This window comes from Artemia sp. Qi Xiang Cuo, chromosome 11 (genome assembly GCF_049724085.1).
Source record: "Artemia sp. Qi Xiang Cuo chromosome 11, ASM4972408v1, whole genome shotgun sequence".
Classification (NCBI taxonomy): domain Eukaryota; kingdom Metazoa; phylum Arthropoda; class Branchiopoda; order Anostraca; family Artemiidae; genus Artemia; species Artemia sp. Qi Xiang Cuo.
In genome coordinates, this window is record NC_142804.1 from 16711283 (window position 1) to 16732101 (window position 20819).

Genomic DNA, 20819 nt, shown 5'->3' on the forward strand with positions numbered 1-20819 from the left:
AGGAGGACACCCGCGGTAGGGCTTGAGATCCAGATCTATGGACAACGGCCTCTGCAAAGGGTTGCCTCGACCCTTTCGGGGTACTTGCAAGACTGGAGACCTTGCGGTCAACTCTATTCCCACTTGAGGAGTGGCGCCCCTCGAGGAAATTATAGCCTAGTAAACGACACAGCATTCTCACGGGATTCTGACTGATGGACTATTCTTCTGGGCTTGGTATGTTTTGATGGGCGTCTTTGGGCTGAAAAACCTCTTCCTAGCTAATTTATCTATTATGGGTTGCCTCCCCGTAGTAGCATAATATTTGTAGGCATGAATATATAATGAGTCGGAGGTATTAGGCTTGAGAATGTCTCTGCAGGATTTCGACTCTTGTTGATAGAAGAGCATCGCCAAGTGCTGAAAACCATGTTGTGACCAAGATGGGCCCAGGATTGCATAAAGCCTCCATTCATGGAGGTCCCAGGGACTTCTTGCTGTCTGGTTCTAATCCGGCTTAAGCACTTCGGTGTAGACTTGAGAAGATATGTGATCCCCGTCCTGCACTGGTATCTGGGATCATTGCTTCTCCTGAGGCGAAAATAATTTTAATGATTTAAAGAACATGAAAATTGGAACTTGGAATGTTACGACATTAAAAAATGACTATCGTATCGACATTTTGACTGACGAATTCAGACGATTCGAACTGGATTTATTAGGAGTTTCAGAAACTCATATCCCAGGGGTAGGAAGCATGAAATTAGGTGACATAGAATTTGTTTATTCAGGCAGGAAGGACGGGGTACATAGACAGGGAGTAGGGTTCATGATGAATAAGGAAGCTGCTAAGTTTAGGCTGGGAAGGTATTAATAATAGAATACTAATTGCTCATTTTATGACTAGAAAGTTCAGGGTATCAGTTATAGTAGTATACGCCCCTGTAGAACCAACTGACGGAGATACCAAGGACTCAGATGAATTTTACTTACTGTTACAGGAGGAAATAGACAAGGTCCAAGGTAGAAATATGATGTTATTACTGGGAGATTTTAATGCTCAAGTCGGTAGAAATACGGATAGATGGTATCCAATCGTAGGTAAATTTGGTGTAGGAAAAGAAAACAGTAATTGATACAGACTTTTGCAATTTTGTAGGTATAACAATCTAGTTATAACCAATACGGTGTTTGGTCATAAAATGGCTCATAGGTTAACATGGTATCCACGTGATGGTAAGACAGCAAACCTTATTGATTATGTTATAGTAAACCGAAGACTGGCAGGATCAATACAATATACTAGGGTATATAGGAGTGCTGTTATTGATGTTAAAAGTAAAGATCACCATCTAGTAGTGTCAAGGGTTAATTTAAAGCTGAAATATCGGAAGGGCAACTACCTCTCGGGAAGTCATGATGTTGGTAGACTCCAGGATGAGAATTTGAGAGAAACTTTCCAGGAACAGTTGAATACTAAACTTGAGTTTAAAATTTGATAATGTGGAAGATAGTTGGAATAATTTTAGAAAAATAATTTGTGAAGTTGCTGAAGGTGTATTAGGGAAGAAAGCTAGAACTGCAGCTAAGAATATTAGTGAAAAAGCTTTATGTTTAATAGCAAGGACAAAGGACTTGTACAAGAATTATCTGAGTGATAGATCGTATGAAAACAAAATAAATGTAAAGAGAGTGGAGAAAGCATTAAAATATGAATTAAGGAGGTGTGAAGTGGAGGCCATGGATAAAATTGCCGAGGATCTGGAAGATGCAGCTAGACCGCATAATAGTAAAATATTGTACTGGCACGTTAACAAATTGAGAGGGAATAGTCAATCTGAACTTGGCCTAGTTAAAGATAGGAATGGGGTCGCAATTAGCGATAAGGAAAAAACTAAAGAGAGATGGGCCGAACATTTTGAGAACTTGCTTAAGCGAGATAGAGTTGCAGGAAAAAATATAGAGGAAAAATGAAAAAGTTTGTGGTACTTTGGATGTGAAGGAAGATTTGTTTTGTGAGGAGGAATTAGCAACAGTACTAAAATGATTAAAGAATAATAAGGCTCCAGGTGCTGATAGGGTGGTAGATGAGTTTCTTAAATATGGTGGCTCTAAGGTTAGAAATAAGTTATTGAAGATAATGAATATGATTTTTGAAAAAGGGGAATTACCTAAGGATTTTAGGAACATCATTATTAAGCCACTTTATTAGAAAGGTAATAAAAGCGAGTATGGTAATTATCGAGGCATTAGTGTGATCTCTGTAGGTAGTAAATTACTTAGTAATATGATACTTTTTCGACTGAGAGATGTAGTTGACAAAGTTTTCGGAGAAGAGCAGTGGGGTTTTAGAAAAGGTAGAGGATGTGTCGAACAAATTTTCACTCTTAGGCTAATAATTGAGAAGTGCCTAAGTTTTCAGACACCTTTGGTCCTCAGTTTTACAGATTACGAGCAAGCGTTCGATTCTGTTGATATCAGGAGTTAAGCAGGGCTGTGTTCTATCCCCCTTTATTTGGATTATTTTGATGGATTTTGTTTTAAGGAGCACAGGAAAGGCAATGGGAGACCACGGAATCAAAGGGGGAGGAAAAAGTCTCCTGGACTTGGATTATGCTGATGATTTAAGCATCCTAGATGAAAGTGTGAGCAAAATGAATGATGTTTTAGATTTTTTACGAGTTCAGGGTGCTAGAACTGGTTTGAAAATTAAAGTTAGAAAGACTAAGTCACTAAGGCTATGAATAAGTGAAGATGAAAAGGTGACGTTGGGTAATGAAAAGATTGATCAGGTGGGCAGCTTCACTTACCTTGGTAGTATTATTAGTAAAGATTGTGGGAGCAGTGAAGATTTTAAAAATAGAATAGCAAAGGCTCGGGGTGTTTTTTCACAGTTAAAAAAAGTTTGGAAGAATAAGAAGATAAGTCTGCTAACCAAGACTAGAATATTAGAAGCTACAGTGATGACAGTGGTCAAATATGGCTCTGAAGCATGGACGCTCCGAAAAGCAGATGAAGATTTGCTAGATGTTTTCCAGAGAAATTGCTTAAGGATTGTTCTGGGTACCCGGCTGAATGACCGTATATAGGCTATACGAAAAATGTGGTTGAATACCGCTCTAGGGCTATAATGAAAAAAAAGTTGAGGTGGTTAGGGCACGTTGTGCGGATGAAGGATGACAGATTGCCGAAAATTGTCCTTTTTGGCCAACCATCTAGGGCTAAATGAAAAGCAGGTCGCCTCCGTCTAGCGTTGTAGGATGTCATAAAGAAAGATTTGAAGGAAATGGGAACTTCGTGGGCGGATGTAAAAAGGGAGGCTTTGAATAGTTTGAGGTGGAGGAGGAGCGTGCGTGGCTGTGTTGGCCTCGGGTGGCTTGGTGCTGCGTTGAGTTGTTAGTATTGGTGCTGCGGTGAGTTGTTAGTAGTAGTATTAGTAGTAGTTGAACGCGGTTTGAATCAATTTCTTGCAAAAAAAAAAATCTTGGAATCCTATAGATCCTTTAAACCTAATCTAAATTCTTGGTATTAGCTTAGGCCTATACTGAGAGCCGTTTCTAGGCTTTGTAGTGCCCGGGGAAAAGTTAATTGCAGTGCCCCACCTCTCGAATCAAATATAAGTCTAAGCAAGAAAAAGCCGAATCAAAGTGAAAAAAATGTGTTCAAGGCAAAAAACTAAATATAGAAATTGTTAAAAATTAATCTTGACTTCAAGATACCAACATAAAGCTTAAACTTAATTAGACTTTAAGTGATGCTCTGAAGTTCTGTAAAATCTGTCTGATTTTACATTTCACCTAGGCTAGGTCATGGTTGCAGCAGCAGCTGCAACCTAGTAAAGAGCGAATCACAACCCATGGTAATGAAAAGTTGAAAAACACGTTTAAAAAAAATTGCCTAGTGAGAAAAAAATTGCCATCTGACACTGAATTAGGAATAGTATCTATTGTTTCGGTTAATCTTAAAAGTAAAAGTTTATTGCGAAAAGACATTTACGGTGATTTTGGGAGAGCCTGAAACCCCTTGAAAATAGCATGAGATCGAAATAAAAAGTGGATCATTGGAATCAGCATGGTCCAAAACCTCTTAAGGATAATTGCAGTTCCCCCCCTTGAACACCAAGGAAAATGACTTGCATGCAAAAAATGACTTTTTTCTTCTTTTTTTTACCAGGGCTAGCGAATGACCAGAACATCATAGAGAGATGTTTAATAGCTCATTCGAATGAAAATTAAATTTACTAGTATCCTTTTTAAGTGACCAACAAGATTGGAGGGCAAATGTCCCGGCAAGGTATCATGGTTGCAGCAGTAGCTGCAACGTAGTAAAGAGCGAACCGCAGCCCATAGTAACCAAAAGTTAAAAATGCGATTTGAAAAAAAACTGCCCAGTGAAAAGAATTGCCATGAATGTTAACTCTTATTTCGGTTTGTCTTAAAAGTAAAAGTTTATAGCGAAAAGGAATTTATGGTGATTTAAAAAAAATCTTCAAACCCCTCGAAAATGGCGTCAGATCAAAATGAAAAGTGTACCATTAGAATCAGCATGGTCAAAAACCTTGCACAGGGAAATTACAGTCCCCCTTCCTGAACTACAAGAAAAATCACTTTTTTGCATCGGTAATACCGATCTGTCTCCCGTTTTTTTTTTTTTTTTTTTTTTTTTTTTTTTTTTTTTTTTTTTTTTTCAACAGGTCTAGTGGGCTACCAGATAATCATAGAGAGATGCTTAATAACTCATTCAAAAGCTACTTCTCATGTCTACGTGCTTCTTATAAATTCCGCCATCTGCAAGTGCCATATGCCACTAAAATGGCACTGCCATTTCTCAAGGGGTGGCACTAGCAGGCTACCAGAACATCGTAGACAGATCTCTTATAGCTCATATCAAAGATATTGCTCATATCTACGTCTGTCATATAAATTCCACCATCAGCAAGTTCCAAATGGCACTAAAACCGGCACTTTTGGTGTCGTTTCTCAAGTGGAAGAGCTGGGGCTTGGGCTGGCAGAACTTATAAGAGTGATGTTTAATGACTCATTTGAAAGCTATGGCTCTTATACACGTGATTTTTTTTCTATCAATTTTACCATTCGTAAGTGTATTGAAAACGAATAGTATTGAAAACAACAGTTTTGGTGCCACTTCTTAAGCGGAAAAGCTCTGAAGTACAAAACAGGTGCTATTGTAATAGTTATGTTCCAGAACCCTTAACTGGAGGTTCACAAAAACCTCTCCCCCCGCCTACCCGTACACTCCCTTCCCAGCCCCCTTTGTAAGTTTTATAAATCGTCTGCTCATCTTAAAAGTAAAAGATTATTGCGAAAACAGATTAACTAAAACTAAAAACTTTCCCACTAAAAATCTACCAAAAATTAAGCTTGATTGATCAACAGTTTTGAATTGAACCTTCAAACTTCACTCTGCAATGAACCCCATGTGCTAGTTCTAACGGCAGTAATTGAGGGGAAGGGACGTCCTTGCCCCCTTAGTTTTTGCTCTTGCCTATGTTTTTGAAAAACACCTTTTTTTTGTCATTTCATTGGAAAAGGCACTTGTTTCATTTAAAAAAGTTGGGGAAACAACCGAAAGTGTACTTTGTGGGAATTTGCTATCAAGTCAAATTTATAAAAAGCTATTAGATATAAATGTAAGCTTTTCAATGAGCCCTTAAACAGCTCTCTTTTGTTACAGTAGCCTTCTAGTCTCTGATAGTCAGTAGGTGATTTTTAAGGCCCTGTCTTCATTATGGCTTTTTCAGGCGAAGTTGGCCGATTGAACACAGCTTTTTGCTCGTCGAAAAACAAACGTTCTTGAAAAACATGTACTGTTTTGTTAAGTTTGGATAATGAACTTTATGTTATAGACTGAAAGTTTTTCTTAGCTGTCAAGGTTGTTTGTAGTATTTTCTAGAGGTGTCTTAAAAAATTAAAACGTATTGTAGTATTTTCTAGAAGTGACATTAAAAATTAAAACGAACATAACATTATTCCGTATATATAAAAAAAATTATGGCCGCGTTGTTTCTACATTAAATTTTAATAAAAAACAAACTAAGATTATTTAAAAAAAAAAAGTTTTCCTGAGGGAAATAAAGAGCGACGTTGAAACTTAAAACGGACAAAAATTATTAATTCACAGACTATTTAATACGTATCAATAAAATAAATACAAATAAACCAAATAATTATGTTTCCGTATTCTTTTAGGATTATACATAACTAGCGCTTTACTGAAAACACAAAATAATATAGGAGTTTTAGTACAGTAAAAGCAAACCAATTAAGGTCACTTTTTACCTAATAAAAATATTATCAATCCATTTTAGGATTTTGCTTTATTTTTTTACGTTTAATTTGGTATCACTTCTGCACAATGGCTTAGTTTAATGACTGGCTCACGTTTTGGTTCTGAAAAGAACATGTCAAGATGTCATGATTAGTTTGTACACAAGTTCGAAGTAAAGCAATCTTGATAGTATTAGGACTATAGACTAGCTTTAGAATTTGTATCATAGCTTGAAATTCACTCTTGTATAGAGAGAAATAATCAGATTTCCATAGTTCATATTGTCTTTTTTTTATCTTCATTTCAAGTAATGCTAAAGCATATGTCTTACAATTTAAGACTGTATATTATCCACTACTGGTATTATAGCTGGCGAGACCAAAATGCTGCTTGATAAATCAATCCAATATTTCTGTATGCCGTCCAATTACTTCACGGTTATTAAAAAAATATTTAGTTTTACGCTTTTGTTTTAAGATATTTTTAATTGTATACTGAAAGTTACTGATTTCACAACTGGTGTAAGACAATGAAAATCTTTATAGATTCGTTTAGTGCTATCAGGCTACATACTCACTTTTGACTCTTAAATCAATAATCCTGTATTTTGTACTTGACTTTTGTGTTTTCAGTAAAGCGTTAGTTTTGTATAATCCTAAAAGCACAGGGAAACATAATTAGTTAGTTTATTTGTACTAGCTTTATTGATATGTATTAAATAGGTTGTTAAGTAATAATTTTTGTCCGTTTTAAGTTTCAACTTTGCTCTTTACTACCCTCGGGAAAACTTTTTTTTTTTTAAATTCATCAACTTTAAAGATTCAAATGTCGTTTCTGTGGGCGTTACTAGTGGATACAGGGGCTTTGATGTAAGGGGGATCTACCCCATATTCAATGGACTATATTGCAATTAACTACAGTTGTGAAAAATTTTTTAATAAGCGTAGTTAGTGTGCTCTATTAATTGTGGTTTGAACATCAAAATGAATTCCTAACAAAAAAAAAAAAAAAAAATCTTGGAAACCTATAGATCTTTTGAACCTAGTATAAATTCTTTGTATCAGCTTAGGCCTATAGGCTACTCAGAGCCGTTACTAGGGCTGGTGGTGCCCAGGGAAAAATAATCACAGCGCCCCCCTCCCGACTCAAATATAAACAAAAAAGCCGAATCACAGTGAAAAATTCGATCAAAATGGACAATCCTCTTGCTATGACCCCCCAACCATGGCTCCCTGGCAGCTGCCCCGGTTGCCCCTCCCTCTTTTGAACGGTTCTGCCCATATTAACATAAATTTTCCAAGAATTGTTAAGGCTAGGCTATCTGTAAAAAGATGATTTGCAACTTATTGAATTCTGAAGCCAAGTAAGCAGATAATTAATGGCAATATGTTTTAATAAGTGCTTTTGAACGCAATTCAATGATTGCGATTGATTGTTGAACGCTAAAATTACAAAATCAATCACAGTAAGCTTGTTGAACGCGGGGCTAATATTTTTAATAATGAAATGTCCAGGGAATATGGATGTAGTTAGGATTTTTGTTGTCTTTGTTCCGCCTTAGACCTTAAACACATGCTAGCCTAGTTTTTTAAAATCACAATCTCAGTAAGATTTTGGCTTTGCCTAGCCTATTGACACTCAGAAGATTGCGAATGTGATAATAGACTACAAAACGATTGAACTTTGAATATTGTTCTGATATAGTACAGAAATCAGACTATCATAAAGAAATATACCATTCGATTTCCAGTTCAACATTATTTCCAAATTTAATAATTGCTAATGCAACAAGGCCCCCTCCCTTAATGGGCTAGATATAGTGCTAGTTGGCTATGTCCAGAAGTATGCTGTATGTCCGTGCTATATGCCAACTTGCCAAGGAATGCCAGCTTGAAAAGAATAAGTTCAGTTAATTTTTGCATATAGCCTAGAGCTACACCCATACTTTAGGGGGGAGGGGGGTTGAGACATAATTGCAACGGTAGTGATTATAATGTTTGGAAAGAAAATAGAATAGAGGCTGGTGAAAATGGTGTTTATTCTTTTTTTTTTCATATCATATTTATATAGTATGAGAATATTACAGTGCTGAAATTGACCAGGCAATTAGAGCTCACAGTTCACAAATACAGTTCTTGGGGGGATGGAGGTGGCTTTCGTTTACTTTTATTAGTTTTTATTTACTTGTATATCTTTTACCAATTTACCTAGAACATTAATGCAAATTAAGTAGCAATTACGTAACATTAAGTAGCAAATTTGACTTTCAAATTCTTACGTCAAAAGGCATGAAAATTACAATTAGCAAAATACCAATAAGCTTGTATAACATTAGACATTTTTTAGAATCTTCTGAACTCCTTAGAGGGGATCTTGTAAAGGCTCACCCCCCCCCTCTCCACCAATTTTTTGGATAGATAAAAAAATATACAGGAAATTAACATAGCAAATTTCGTCTGAGCTAGTCAGAACAAGCCAATCAGATGCGTCTTGGGCTATTAATCAAACCTTAGTCAAAACATTCCAAACAGTAAGGTAATGAAATGGCATTTTTGTCTATCATGACATTCTAAAACTTAACTGGTACTTGTTATTGATTAATTTAAATAGAAAAAGCAGTTTTTCCGTGGGAAGTAAAGAGCGAAGTTAAAACTTAAAACGGACAATTATTATTACTTCACAGCCTATCTATTATATATCAATAAAACTAGTACAAATAAACCATCTAATGTTTCCCTATGTTTCTAGGATTATAGAAAACCAGCGCTTTAGTGAAAATGAAATAATATAGTTTTGGTTCAGTAAAAGCAAACCAATTAAGGACACTTTTGCAGAATAAAAATATTATAGATCCCTTTTAGGATCAATCCCTTTTAAGATAAAGCAACAATGAACTTTAGGATTGTTATCTTATTTTTTATTTTTGTTCAACAATCCAGTTTAGGATTGTTGTTTTTTTTTTTTTTTTAATTTGGTATCACTTCATCACAATGGCTCAGTTCAATGACTGGCTCTCGTTTTGGTTCTGAAAAGGACATGTCATGATTAGTTTGTACACAAGTTTGAAGTGAAGCCATCTTGATAGTATTAGGAATATAGACTAGCTTTAGAATTTGTATCATAGCTTGCAATTCGCTGTTGTATAGAGAGAAATAACCGGATTTCTAGAGTTCATGTGATGTCTTATTTGATTCTTATTTCAAGTAATGCTAAAGCATATTTCTTACAATTTAAGATTGTATATTAGTCACTACGGGTATTATAGCTGGCGAGACCAAAATGCTACTTGATAAATCAATCCAATATTTCTGTATGCTGTTCAATTATTTCAGGATTATTAATAAAATATTTAATTTTACGCTTATGTTTTTAAGATAATTTTAATTGTATACTGAAAGTTGCTGAAATCACAACTGGTGTAAGACTGCAATGCTTTATGAATTCGTTTATTGTTGTCAGGCTACATACTCACTTTTGACTCCCAAATCAATATTCCCGTGTTTTACACTTCTGTCTTGTGTTTTCAGTAAAGAACTATTTTTTTTATAATCCTAAAAAAAATGGGGAAACATAATTAGTTGGTTTATTTGTACTACTGTACTCCGTTTTAAGTTTGAACTTCGCTCTTTACTTTCCTCGGAAAAACTGTGTTTTTTTAAACTAATTTATCACGTAGCATTTTGGTCTCGCCAGCTATAATACCAGTAGTGTGTAATACACAATCTTAAATTGTTAGAAATAAGCTTTAGCATTACTTGAAATGAAGATCAAATAAGACATAATATGAACATAGGAAATTCAGTTATTTCTGTCTATAAAACAGTGAATTTCAAGATATAATACAAATTCTAAAGCTAGTTATAGTCCTAATTCTATCAAAATAGCTTTACTTAGAACTTGTCTACAAGCTAATTGTGGCATGTCCTTTTCAGAACCAAAACGAGAGCCAGTCACTAAACTGACCTATTGTGCAGAAGTGATACCAAATTAAACGAAAAATAAAATAAAGCAATAATCCTAAAAGGGATTGATAATATTTTGATTCTGTAGTATCCTTAATTGGTTTGCTTTTACCGTACCAAGACTCTTATATTATTTTGTGTTTTCAGTAAAGCGCTAGTTTTCAATAATCCTAGAAACACAGGGAAACATTTGTTCTTGTTTTATTGATAAATATTTATTAGATAGGCTGTGAACTAATTATTCTTGTCCGTTTTAAGTTTAAACTTTGCTCTTTACTTCCCTCGGAAAAACTTTTTTTTTTTATTAATCTGCTCGTTTTTGATTAAAATTTAAAGTAAAAACAGCGCTGCCATGATCTTCTTTGTTTATATGGAATAATTTCTGCTCGTTTTTATGTCGCTCCTTAGTTTTTATGTCGCTCCTTAGTTTCAGTTGAAGATTAATATTTAATATAAATTCTAATCACCACCGATTTAGGGGAGATAAGACACCTCTAGAAAATACTGCAGACAACCTTGATAGCTACGGAAAACGGTACTTGTTTAGTAGCCAGGCAACACGCGAGAAGAACCGCATATAGAATCTCAAAGATGCTATTGAAAAACAGGTTACCGCTGCCTAGTTAGGTATTGCTCACCCTGTGAAAAATATTTAAACTTTAGTTTTTGGGGTTAAAGGGGAAAAAATGGTACCTGTGTTAGGTTACGTATTTAATATATGCTATTCTTTACCCCTCCCCCCTAATGTGCAAATATACAGCCCAAATTTGTTTCTCAACTATTGTATTTTTATCATACTTTTTTTTATTTCATTAGAATTAACAAGATTTCACCTCTAGCGTGTTGCCCAGCTACTGACAAGTGCCCTTTCAGTCTATAACATTAAGTTCATTATCCATGCTTTACAAAACAGTACATGTTTTTCAGGAACGTTTGTTTTTCGATGAACAAAAAGCTGTTTTTACTCGGCCGACTTCGCCTGAAAAAGCTATAATGAAGACAGGACTTTATAAATCGCCTACTGACTAGCAGAAACTAGAAGGCTACTGCAACAAAAGAGAGCTCTTTAAAGGCTCATTTAAAAGCTTATATTTATACTTAATCACTTTTTATAAATTTGACTTTCAGTGCCTTTTCCAATGAAATGACCAAAAAAGGTCTTTCAAAACCTAGGCAGGAGCGAAAAACTAAGGGGGCAAGGACGTCAAGGGGGCAAGGACGTCCCTTCCCCTCAATTACCACCGATAAAACTAGCACACAGGCTTCATCGCAGAGTGAAGTTTGAAGGTTCAATTCAAAATTGTTGATCGTCCAAGCTTAATTTTTGGTATATTTTTAGTTGAAGAGTTTTTAGTTTTAGTTGATTTGTTTTCGCAATAATCTTTTACTTTTAAGATGACTAGGCGATCTACGAAACTTACTAAAGAGTTTTGGAGGGGGAGTATATGTGAGTGGTATATGTGAGTGGGGAGTAAAGCACATAGATATAAGTAATAGCTTTAAAATGAGCCTTCCCGGGATATGCTTAAAAATGAGTGCATTACATTTGCAAAAATAGTGAACAAACCATGAAGAAGGGACAAACTGATTGAAGAAAAACATTTAAGCAGGAATCTAACGCATGATACTAAAATTAGAAGTCCAGCGCTGTACTACCAGAACTACGCCTCTAATAATCTAATTTAATATATTGGTGTTTGCAGGAATTTAATTGCGTAGGTTATTAAGGGGGCCTGAAGGAGCAGCATGTGGAAGGTGTTCTTGTAAACCGCCAATTCAGGGTTTTAGACCATAATTATTTCAATGATACCGTTTAATACTTCCAAGATTTTCCACTTAAGAAGTGCCACCAAAAGTGTTGTTTTCAGTTCTATATCTCACTTACGAATGGTAAAATTGATAAAAAGCACGTAGATACGTGCAAAAGTATTCAAATGAGCCTTTAAGCATCTTTCTAAAAAGCTCTATTGGCCCACTAGCTCACGCTTTTCCACTTGAGAAATGGCACCAAAAGTGCCATTTTCAGTGCCATTTGAAACTTGCGTATGGTAGAATTTATAGGAAGAACTTATATGAACAATATTTTTTATATGAGCTACCAAACATCTATCTACGATGTTCTGGCAGCTTGCTAGCCCCACCCCTTGGGAAATGGCATAATAAGTGCCTTTTAGTGCCATATGGTACATGCAGATAGCGGAATTTATATAAACCACGTACATATGAGACCTGAAATCCTGAAGTCAGGGGTTCGAGTCCTGGTGTTGCTGGTTATTTGGTTTCGAACGGGGGTCAATGGTATGACCCTGTTAGCTCAGCCAGAGTCGACCCAGCTATAAATGGGTACCTGGAGAAATCTGGGGGAAAACACGGGGAGCGTCGGATGATTTACCCCCAACCACGCATTGCACTCCCGGCCGAAGGTATTGAGTCAGAAGATTGGTACCTGCACATGCTCACCTTTGGTCAGCATGCGCAGGAATGCTCTTAAGCATATCTCTGTTATGTTCTAGTAACCCGCTAGACCTGGAAAAAAGAAAAAAAGATCGTTTTAACGTTTTTTAACTTTCAGATGTGGTTTTCTCTTTACTATGTTGCAGCTAATGCTTCATCCATGACAAATAGTTCATTGCAATTTCTCCCAGAAACTAGTTAACATTGAAATCTGTAAAATATAATAGATGGTAGAATTTGTAAAAACCTAGTAAATATAACCAATAGCTTTTAATTGAGCCATTAAACATCTATCTACAATGGTGTGGTAGCCTGCTAATGTTTCAAAAGTGCCGTTTTTAATGCGATTTGAAACTTGCAGATGGTGGAATTTATAGGAAGAACGTAGATTTGAACAATATTTTTTGTATGAGCTATACAAAATTGTCTACGCTGTTCTGGTAGCCTGCTAGCGCCACCCCTTAGCGCCACCGCTGTTCTGGTAGCCTGCTAGTGCCATATGACACTTGTAGATAGCATAATTTATAAAAAGCACAAAGATATGAGAAATAGCTTTTGAATGAGCCATTAAGCATCTATGATGTTCTGGTAACCCGCTGGGCCTGGAAAAAAAGAGAGAAAAAAAAGAGATCTGTGCTACCAATGCAAAAAAAAGTGATTTTCCTTGTTGTTCAAGAAGGGGGATTGTAATTTCCCTGAATAAGGTCTTCGACTATGCTGTTCCCAATGGTACACTTTTCATTTTGATCTGACGCTATTTTCGAGGGGTTTCAGGCTGTTTTTCGGAATCACCATAAATTTCTTTTTGCAATAAACTTTTACTTTTCAAGACGAACCGAAATAATGGCTACCATTCCTGAATCGGTATCAGATGGCAGTTTTTTTTCAAAAATGGTTCGGTCGTTACTAGGTTGGAGCTACTGCTTCAACCATGATTCCGACCACACTCAAGAATTGAAGTTAAGTTAATCATAATGAAGTATACCAAAATATGATAATAATATAATTCTTTAGAAAAAAATTATGGAACCTACAACAGAAAATTATGGAAAGCCCAAAACGCATTATATTAAATACCTAACCTAACCAACCCTATATATGAAATATTTAATTAAAATATACCTGTATAGTAGTTTATCTCACTGAGACTAAACTAATTATTTCTGAATGCAGACAGAGAAACGGGTTTTACTTAGATGAAGAAATTGAGTGTGGTCACGATAACTAACAAGTACCATTCAATTTACTATGTAGACAATTTGGACAGTTCATGAGAAGCTGTTGTTTTAAATAAACCAACTGTTACTTACTACAGAATGAAAGGGGCTGATCCCAATCAAGATAAATATCAGCTTTCAAAAGCCATAATTTGTCCCTTTTCTGATTGTTTTGGATTTTGTTGTCAAGAAAAATCCTAAGTTTTCAGTTTATCAATAAATTTACTAGCTAAAAGACGTGCATACCACTCGAAATTGGCTTATCGGAAGACGTACGCCAACGCTTTTAACATTCAAATCGCTGTAATTGGAAATATACATACGCTGTAATTATAATTGTAACCCAGGCTATATACAAAACTTGATTTTCTTTGTCTACTTTTTTTTTACATATTTCTTGTCAATAGTTGGTTCATATTCACAAATAAAGCCAATCTAAATTTTGAACTTTACCCCCTCCCCCTAATGCGCAAATATATACCCTGAATTGGTATATATAGGGGTGAGGTAAGATTGATTTTGGACGCAAATGCATGCTAAATTTGGATTCAGGATGAAATTCTGACTAGAGGGAAGTTTATTTCTTAGCTACACGAATAGTCCGTTAATACAAACCCTTTGTTTTTGTTTTTCGTAAAATGCTTCGTCTCTTTTAACTCGTTTTTTTCAACTCGTCATCCATGAGTTCATTAAATTTGTGAGCCTTTTCCCCACCCCTTTCGAACGTTAAATTACTTCCAAATGTTATTGGTATATTACAGTTCAATAATATAACATTAGAATTCCCCCCCCCCCACCTGTATACTTTCCTTTCTCTAAGCCTTTCAACATAAGCAGGTGATTAGACAACAAAAACTAGAAAACAAACACTGTTATACAAGACTTGACAGCACAGTACTTAGAGAACGCTTTCGTGGGGCCGTGGTAACTTAGGTTTGAATCTTGGGTAAGGCAAATTTCTGTCTTAGAGACAACAAATCCTTCAGGATCATGGCTGCCACCTTTCGAGATTTTTGGTACTTAGTCTACGTGTTATAGCGACGACACTTTGTTCTTGGTCTGTAATGAAACCGGTTTTTTGTGTCCACTCGGAGATAATCAGCTTAGTCTGAGCGAGATAAAATATTATGTAGGTATATTCCAATTAAATATTTAACATATAGAGGTAGTTAGGTATTTAATACAATGCGTTCTGGGAGGCCTGTTTTCCATAACTAAACTATTATACTTTTATCATATTTTGATATATTCATTATGATTAACCTAATTTCCCTTCTTGAGTGTGGTCACCATAACACATAAGTACCGATTTTTTTTTTACCAAGTTATTAAGTTTCTATCCTAAGCTTAACATCTTTTGGCAACTATACATATCGCAAAATATCCCTGGAAAAGTATTTAAAAATGTATGAGGATCTTCCAGAGCCATTGATGGCGCATCTTTTGTCGGATCTTTTTTTCCAAGAACAGGTAGGAAGCCTGTCGCTCAATTTTGCGGCATTTTGTCTCCTCCAGGTCTTGAAAATTGCATTTTTTTTTTTTTTTTTTAAACCTTGGGATTTTTTTTTTAAAATAAATCTCGGGATGCTGTTAAATTTGTAGTGGTAACCCTGTTCAGGATATTTAAAGAGAAAATATATTATTTAGCCATTTTTTTTTATGTGGAGTTTTTTTTATATAAGTCTATGAGGTAAAAATTACGGTTTCCCTCAGTATGAAAATTGGGCCTTAGTTTTCATAAATAGAGGTATTTTCAAAATATTTCTTGTAATAACTCGATTATTGTATTTTGATCTGATATAAAATATTGTAGCCATAATATCTTTTACTAGCAAACTGTTTTTTACTAAACTGTTTCTCTGTGGCAACGCTTTATGCTTTTAATTCAATGACTACTGTTCAAGGCCGTATCTATGGAGGGTTTGTCCCCCCTCCCCCGAAATGCTCACTCGACTCGTAAAAACGCAACAAACATGAATATAAACAAAGTTTTGATGCGTTTTTAGTTTTGTGCCCATACCCCCCCCCCTCCCCCGAAAAATTTTTTGGATACGTTCTTGTTACTGTTTCATAATTGTTCACTTCCAAGAACGAGATTATAAGCGAATATGTTATGAAGTCACGTGGTTCTAATTGTTTATGTGAGTAAGCATACCTTTAGTGTTGAATAAATGCTTTTCAGCTATTGGAAACCAAGCGTGAAATCATAATGCCATAATGTGAAAACATGGCGAAATGATCTAGCAAAAAATGTTTCTCCTAAGCTATTATGTGTTACAGAAAAGCTCACAAATATGTCGATTGAAATCAATGATAATAATTCATAAATTCAAAAATCCACACTAAAATGGGTAAAAAAAACTGTAAGAAACAGGAACGGGGGCAAGGAGGGAGGGTCCTTCGCTCTACCATCCCCCTGAAATTCTTATTTTCCCCTAATTTCATCGTGCTTCTTAATCAATCCAATAGAACAATTTGTTTTGTTCCCTTTTCCGGAAAGAATTCCTGTGTACGTTCCTGGTAAGAAAACAGAAAAAAGATGAAATGAAAATAAAAGAACTTAGGAAAAGAAGAATATGAAAAGAGAAAAATAAAAGAAACAGGAAAAGAAAAAAGTAGGGTACCGTATTAATGTTTTTAATTGTCGGGTGATAGGAGGATCGCCGTTTTGCGGGGACTGTCGGCGAGTTGAATTCTTTTTCTTATAGATTTAGATTTGGGCGTTGTTCGGTATGGATATGTCCAGTTTTAACATTATTTATTTATTCTAAGTCGTTCCTGAATAACGGGTCATTGAGCCCTTTGGGATATTATTTTTGTTATTGCAATTTTATGGAAATAAATGGAACCTGAACTTGAGTTCAATTTGAAAAAATATCAGTACGTTTAATTAGTGAGTGTATAATTCGAAACTGTTAATCATTTATAGATACAGTAAAATTGATACCCACCCTGAAGTGAAGTGGGTGAAGCGGATTGAATGGTCATATCTATTTTCTCTTCCTTTGGCTCAACTTTTGGTTGTCAAAATTGTTTTCGTGTTTTCCGCATAGAAGCAGAAAGTTTTTTAAGTGTGTTGTACCAAGTCTAAGTGTCCCAATTTTCGTCTTGAAGCCCTCAAAACGAAAATTCTTAATATAAATAGCTTGCCATTTACAGACTAGTTAAAATATTAGGGTGGACTGAACAGTCAAGTTTAAAATTCGCCTAAAGAATCTTTGTTGTGTAACTTAGCCCCCTTTGAATGACAGCTACTGAGGAGTAAAAATTCCCAATTACCTAGGTAACGACAATTCACTGTTTTCCATAAGGCTCGCTCTGATTGTAATAACTGCAATAACTTTTTTTTTTTTTTTTTTTTTTTTTACTAAAACTGTAAAGAAATAACGAATAATAAGATAAGAAAAATTGGAAACATGGCAGTGAAAAGAAAAACTAACGAAAGCAGAAAGTCATGTTACCAATTACTACAATTTAGCGATAAACCTGACAAGACCATGGCATGCCCCAGTGAAAAAAAAAAAAAAACTTGGACAGCTTATCCGATTACTTTTCGAACTATATAGTAGTAATGTTTCCATATTTGGCCAAATCGTCTGAAGGAAGAAATGCCATGTCAAAGAGTCCTTGGAAAATAGCTTCGGTGTTGCAAATCCATCTGAAAGCCATTTTCTGAGATTTTTCGTCCTTCAATTCTCTTAAAACCTCTTCTCATCCCATTCGAGAAAAGGAAAATAGCTTCGGCGTTGCAAATCCATCTGAAAGCAATTTTTTGAGATTTTTAGTCCTTCAATTCTCTTAAAATCTCTTCTCATCCCATTCGAGAAAATACTTCTTTTCGTTTTGGTAACTTAGATAGCCAAAAAAGTACAATGTTTGGGGCCCTACCCCCTCCCGTAGCCCATAACGTCCTAACTGTCTTAAACTTTCTTATATTATTAGTAGCGTATTTACTTTTAATCCCCTTAAGTCCAAAATTAGGCATGTTTTTTTTTACCATTTTATTAAAGAGGAAAACTGCTTTTTTTTTTTTAGGTTACTTAGCTGCAAAGCAGTTTCTCTATGATAAAATCGATTTATAAACACATTTTCAAAAGCCCTAGAAAGCCAGAAACTTCCGATGCGCCCTTTCTATCGGATAATTAATACATTTTCTGCATACAACAAAATAACTTTCGAGGTGCAATTTTGTCTAATCTCTGAAAAGAAATGACACCAATGAAAAGTATCAAAACTGCAATATTTACCTTCAAATCAATTAGTAAACACCCTTCATTTGTATCGCTAAAAACTTCATATATGTCCTTTTGTTCATTAGCTTTGACGATACGCCCAGGCAAAAGCCAATGGCTCCCAAATACGGGTTAAATAGCGCCTCTTCAGATGGCCCCCCCCCTCTGGATGAGGATCCACAGGATTAGTTTTGGTACACAGCTTGTTTTTGGAAAAATTCAACATTTGCCCTTTCGTTTTGTGAATGGCCTTGTTTATATTAGTCTTAATTTTTGAAAATATACCAATACTATATCGATTTTTTAATTTTGATTTTAAATCGATTTTTTACTATTTGTTTTTAATCTGATCGTTTATCTTTTAGCTGATCGCACTTGTATGCGTGGCATTATTGAGGCATTATGATCTTCACTTTGGTGGTGAATTAAACATGGCCTCGTTCAGGGACAGATATTTAGTTGGATCTATTACGATTGGCGGAATGATATTGGTCACTGCCCCCTTGATTGCTTCTTATTTATTTGGTTCGGGAGATACTTCCTACAGAGCACCACTTGTAAGCATACCCTACTCTGTGCCCTACTTCTAATTGTTTGTATTAAGGAGCCAGTCAATGTTACATTTGAGCCCTTCCTATCTTCAGCATGTTCAAAGTTGTAGCCATAAATTCTATCTTAAATGACCTCAAATCTAAATTTTACATAATCAATTATTTGGGCGAAAAGGCTCTACAAACTACGATAAATTCGATAACGCGATCAGAATATTTTAGTCATTGTCTTGCGAGTTCATTTTGTTGAGGTTTTTATCCTTTTTAAACAACATTTTGACCAATGGACTCCAAATCAACTTCAACTTCAAATTCAACTTCAAACTCCCAGTCCCATCTAACTCCACCTTCCCCTTCCCGCCATTGGCACCCATGAATTTCCAAAATCCTAATATTTATACCCCACCACATCCGATTAAATAAGCTTATTCGATCAGCCCGAACTACTTTTGCATTTAGAACTTAACTAAACTTTACTTTTGTAATTACATTTAGTTCCTGAGATAAAGCTTCCACTTTTCGAAAATGCATTTTTAGAAAACCCATTCAACCGAACTCTCGTTTAATTTAACCCTTTTTAGCTCAGCTCCATGTCGTTAAATTTTGTCTTTCTAGGTTTTGAGTTTTTGTACAAGTGAACATCTTGTCTTTTTAAAACACCTAAAAAAGTCAAATAAAACCATCAAAAAACATTCTTCTAGAAAAATGTAAGTAGCTAAACGAAATTTGACGAAAAAAATAAAGCATACAAATGCACTGTTAGCTTTTTAACCTCAAAGCATTCAGGTTAGCACAAAAAGTTTAGTACAGACCAAAGCAAAAATTCCAGTGTTTTGGATATTTATACCAAATTCAAAAGTATACTTTATTGTACGCCAAACCCATTTAACCCAACCATTTCAACTTAATCCTCATTCAATTCAACCCCGATTATCTTGACTCAATGTTGTTTGAATTTGTTATGCGCTCATAGTCGTTGTGCAAGTGACTTTTTTTCTTAAAGATCCAGTTATATAAAAGTAAATCAGAAAAATTGCTCTAAAAAGTGTCAGCAGCTAAACAAAATAAAAAAAGAAGAATAATAAATAAAGTACGCAAAAGATATACCTCAAATTTCTAACCTCAAAACACCCAATTCAGCACAACAAACTTCGAAATTAGTGCGCATAACTGCGAGTTATCCAATTCAGCTTAAAGTTTTGTTAGAACTAGAATTTTTAGCCAATCCTATAACTTCAAATTTACACTAGATATGGCTGAAAAAACAGTTGATAAAAGGTAGATGGTTGAAAAAGCTGGAAATAAACAAATATGCGTAATGCCTTGGTAAGATCTAGCTCTAATCTAAGGGTATTAATGCTGAAGCATATTAATGATTTCTTATTAATACAGATTTCATAGATCCAATTCAGCTTGAAAGTTTTGTTAGAACTAGAATTTTTAGCCGATATATATATACATATATATATATATATATATATATATATATATATATATATATATATATATATATATATATATATATATATATATATATATATATATATATATATATATATATATATATATATATATATATATATATATATCACATATATATTATATATCACATATATATATATATATATATATATATATATATATATATATATATATATATATATATCACCATCACCCCTATAACTTGAAATTTACAATAGATATGGCTGAAAAAGCAGTTGATAAAAGGTAGATGGTTGAAAAAGCTGGAAATAAACAACCGAAATAAGTCAAACAAGAAGCAATTATGCATAATGCCTTGGTAAGATCTAGCTCTAATCTAAGAATATTAATGCTGAAGCTTATTGATGATTACTTATTAATAAAGATTTGTTTTTCAGTATTATGTTCATTTTTAGACACTATCTTAGTTCAGGTTCGAGACATTTAACAAATCTTATTGAACTCAGTAGAAAAAGGAAATTAAGTTCAATATTCAATTATAGAGACTCATGTTGTAGTTACTGTTAAATTTTCTAAAGCAGCAAGGGGAATTGAAAAGGCTTTATGTGTTTGACAATGTGTTACTATAGTTACAAGATAAAAACTTAAGGTTAATTAAATATCAAAATCTATTGAAACATCCGGCTTTCATGG

General features: G+C 34.7%; 1 protein-coding gene across 2 annotated transcripts in view; it reads left to right on the forward strand.

Moving 5' to 3' along the window:
* LOC148946700 (protein snakeskin-like) overlaps positions 1-20819 on the forward strand; it is a 32790-nt gene that overhangs the window by 3207 nt on the left and 8764 nt on the right. For both annotated transcript variants that reach the window (XM_089096337.1, XM_089096336.1), the window contains exon 2: positions 18498-18689. In XM_089096337.1, coding sequence (XP_088952463.1) covers positions 18498-18689 — 192 coding nt within the window. The remainder of the gene's footprint in view (positions 1-18497; positions 18690-20819) is intronic.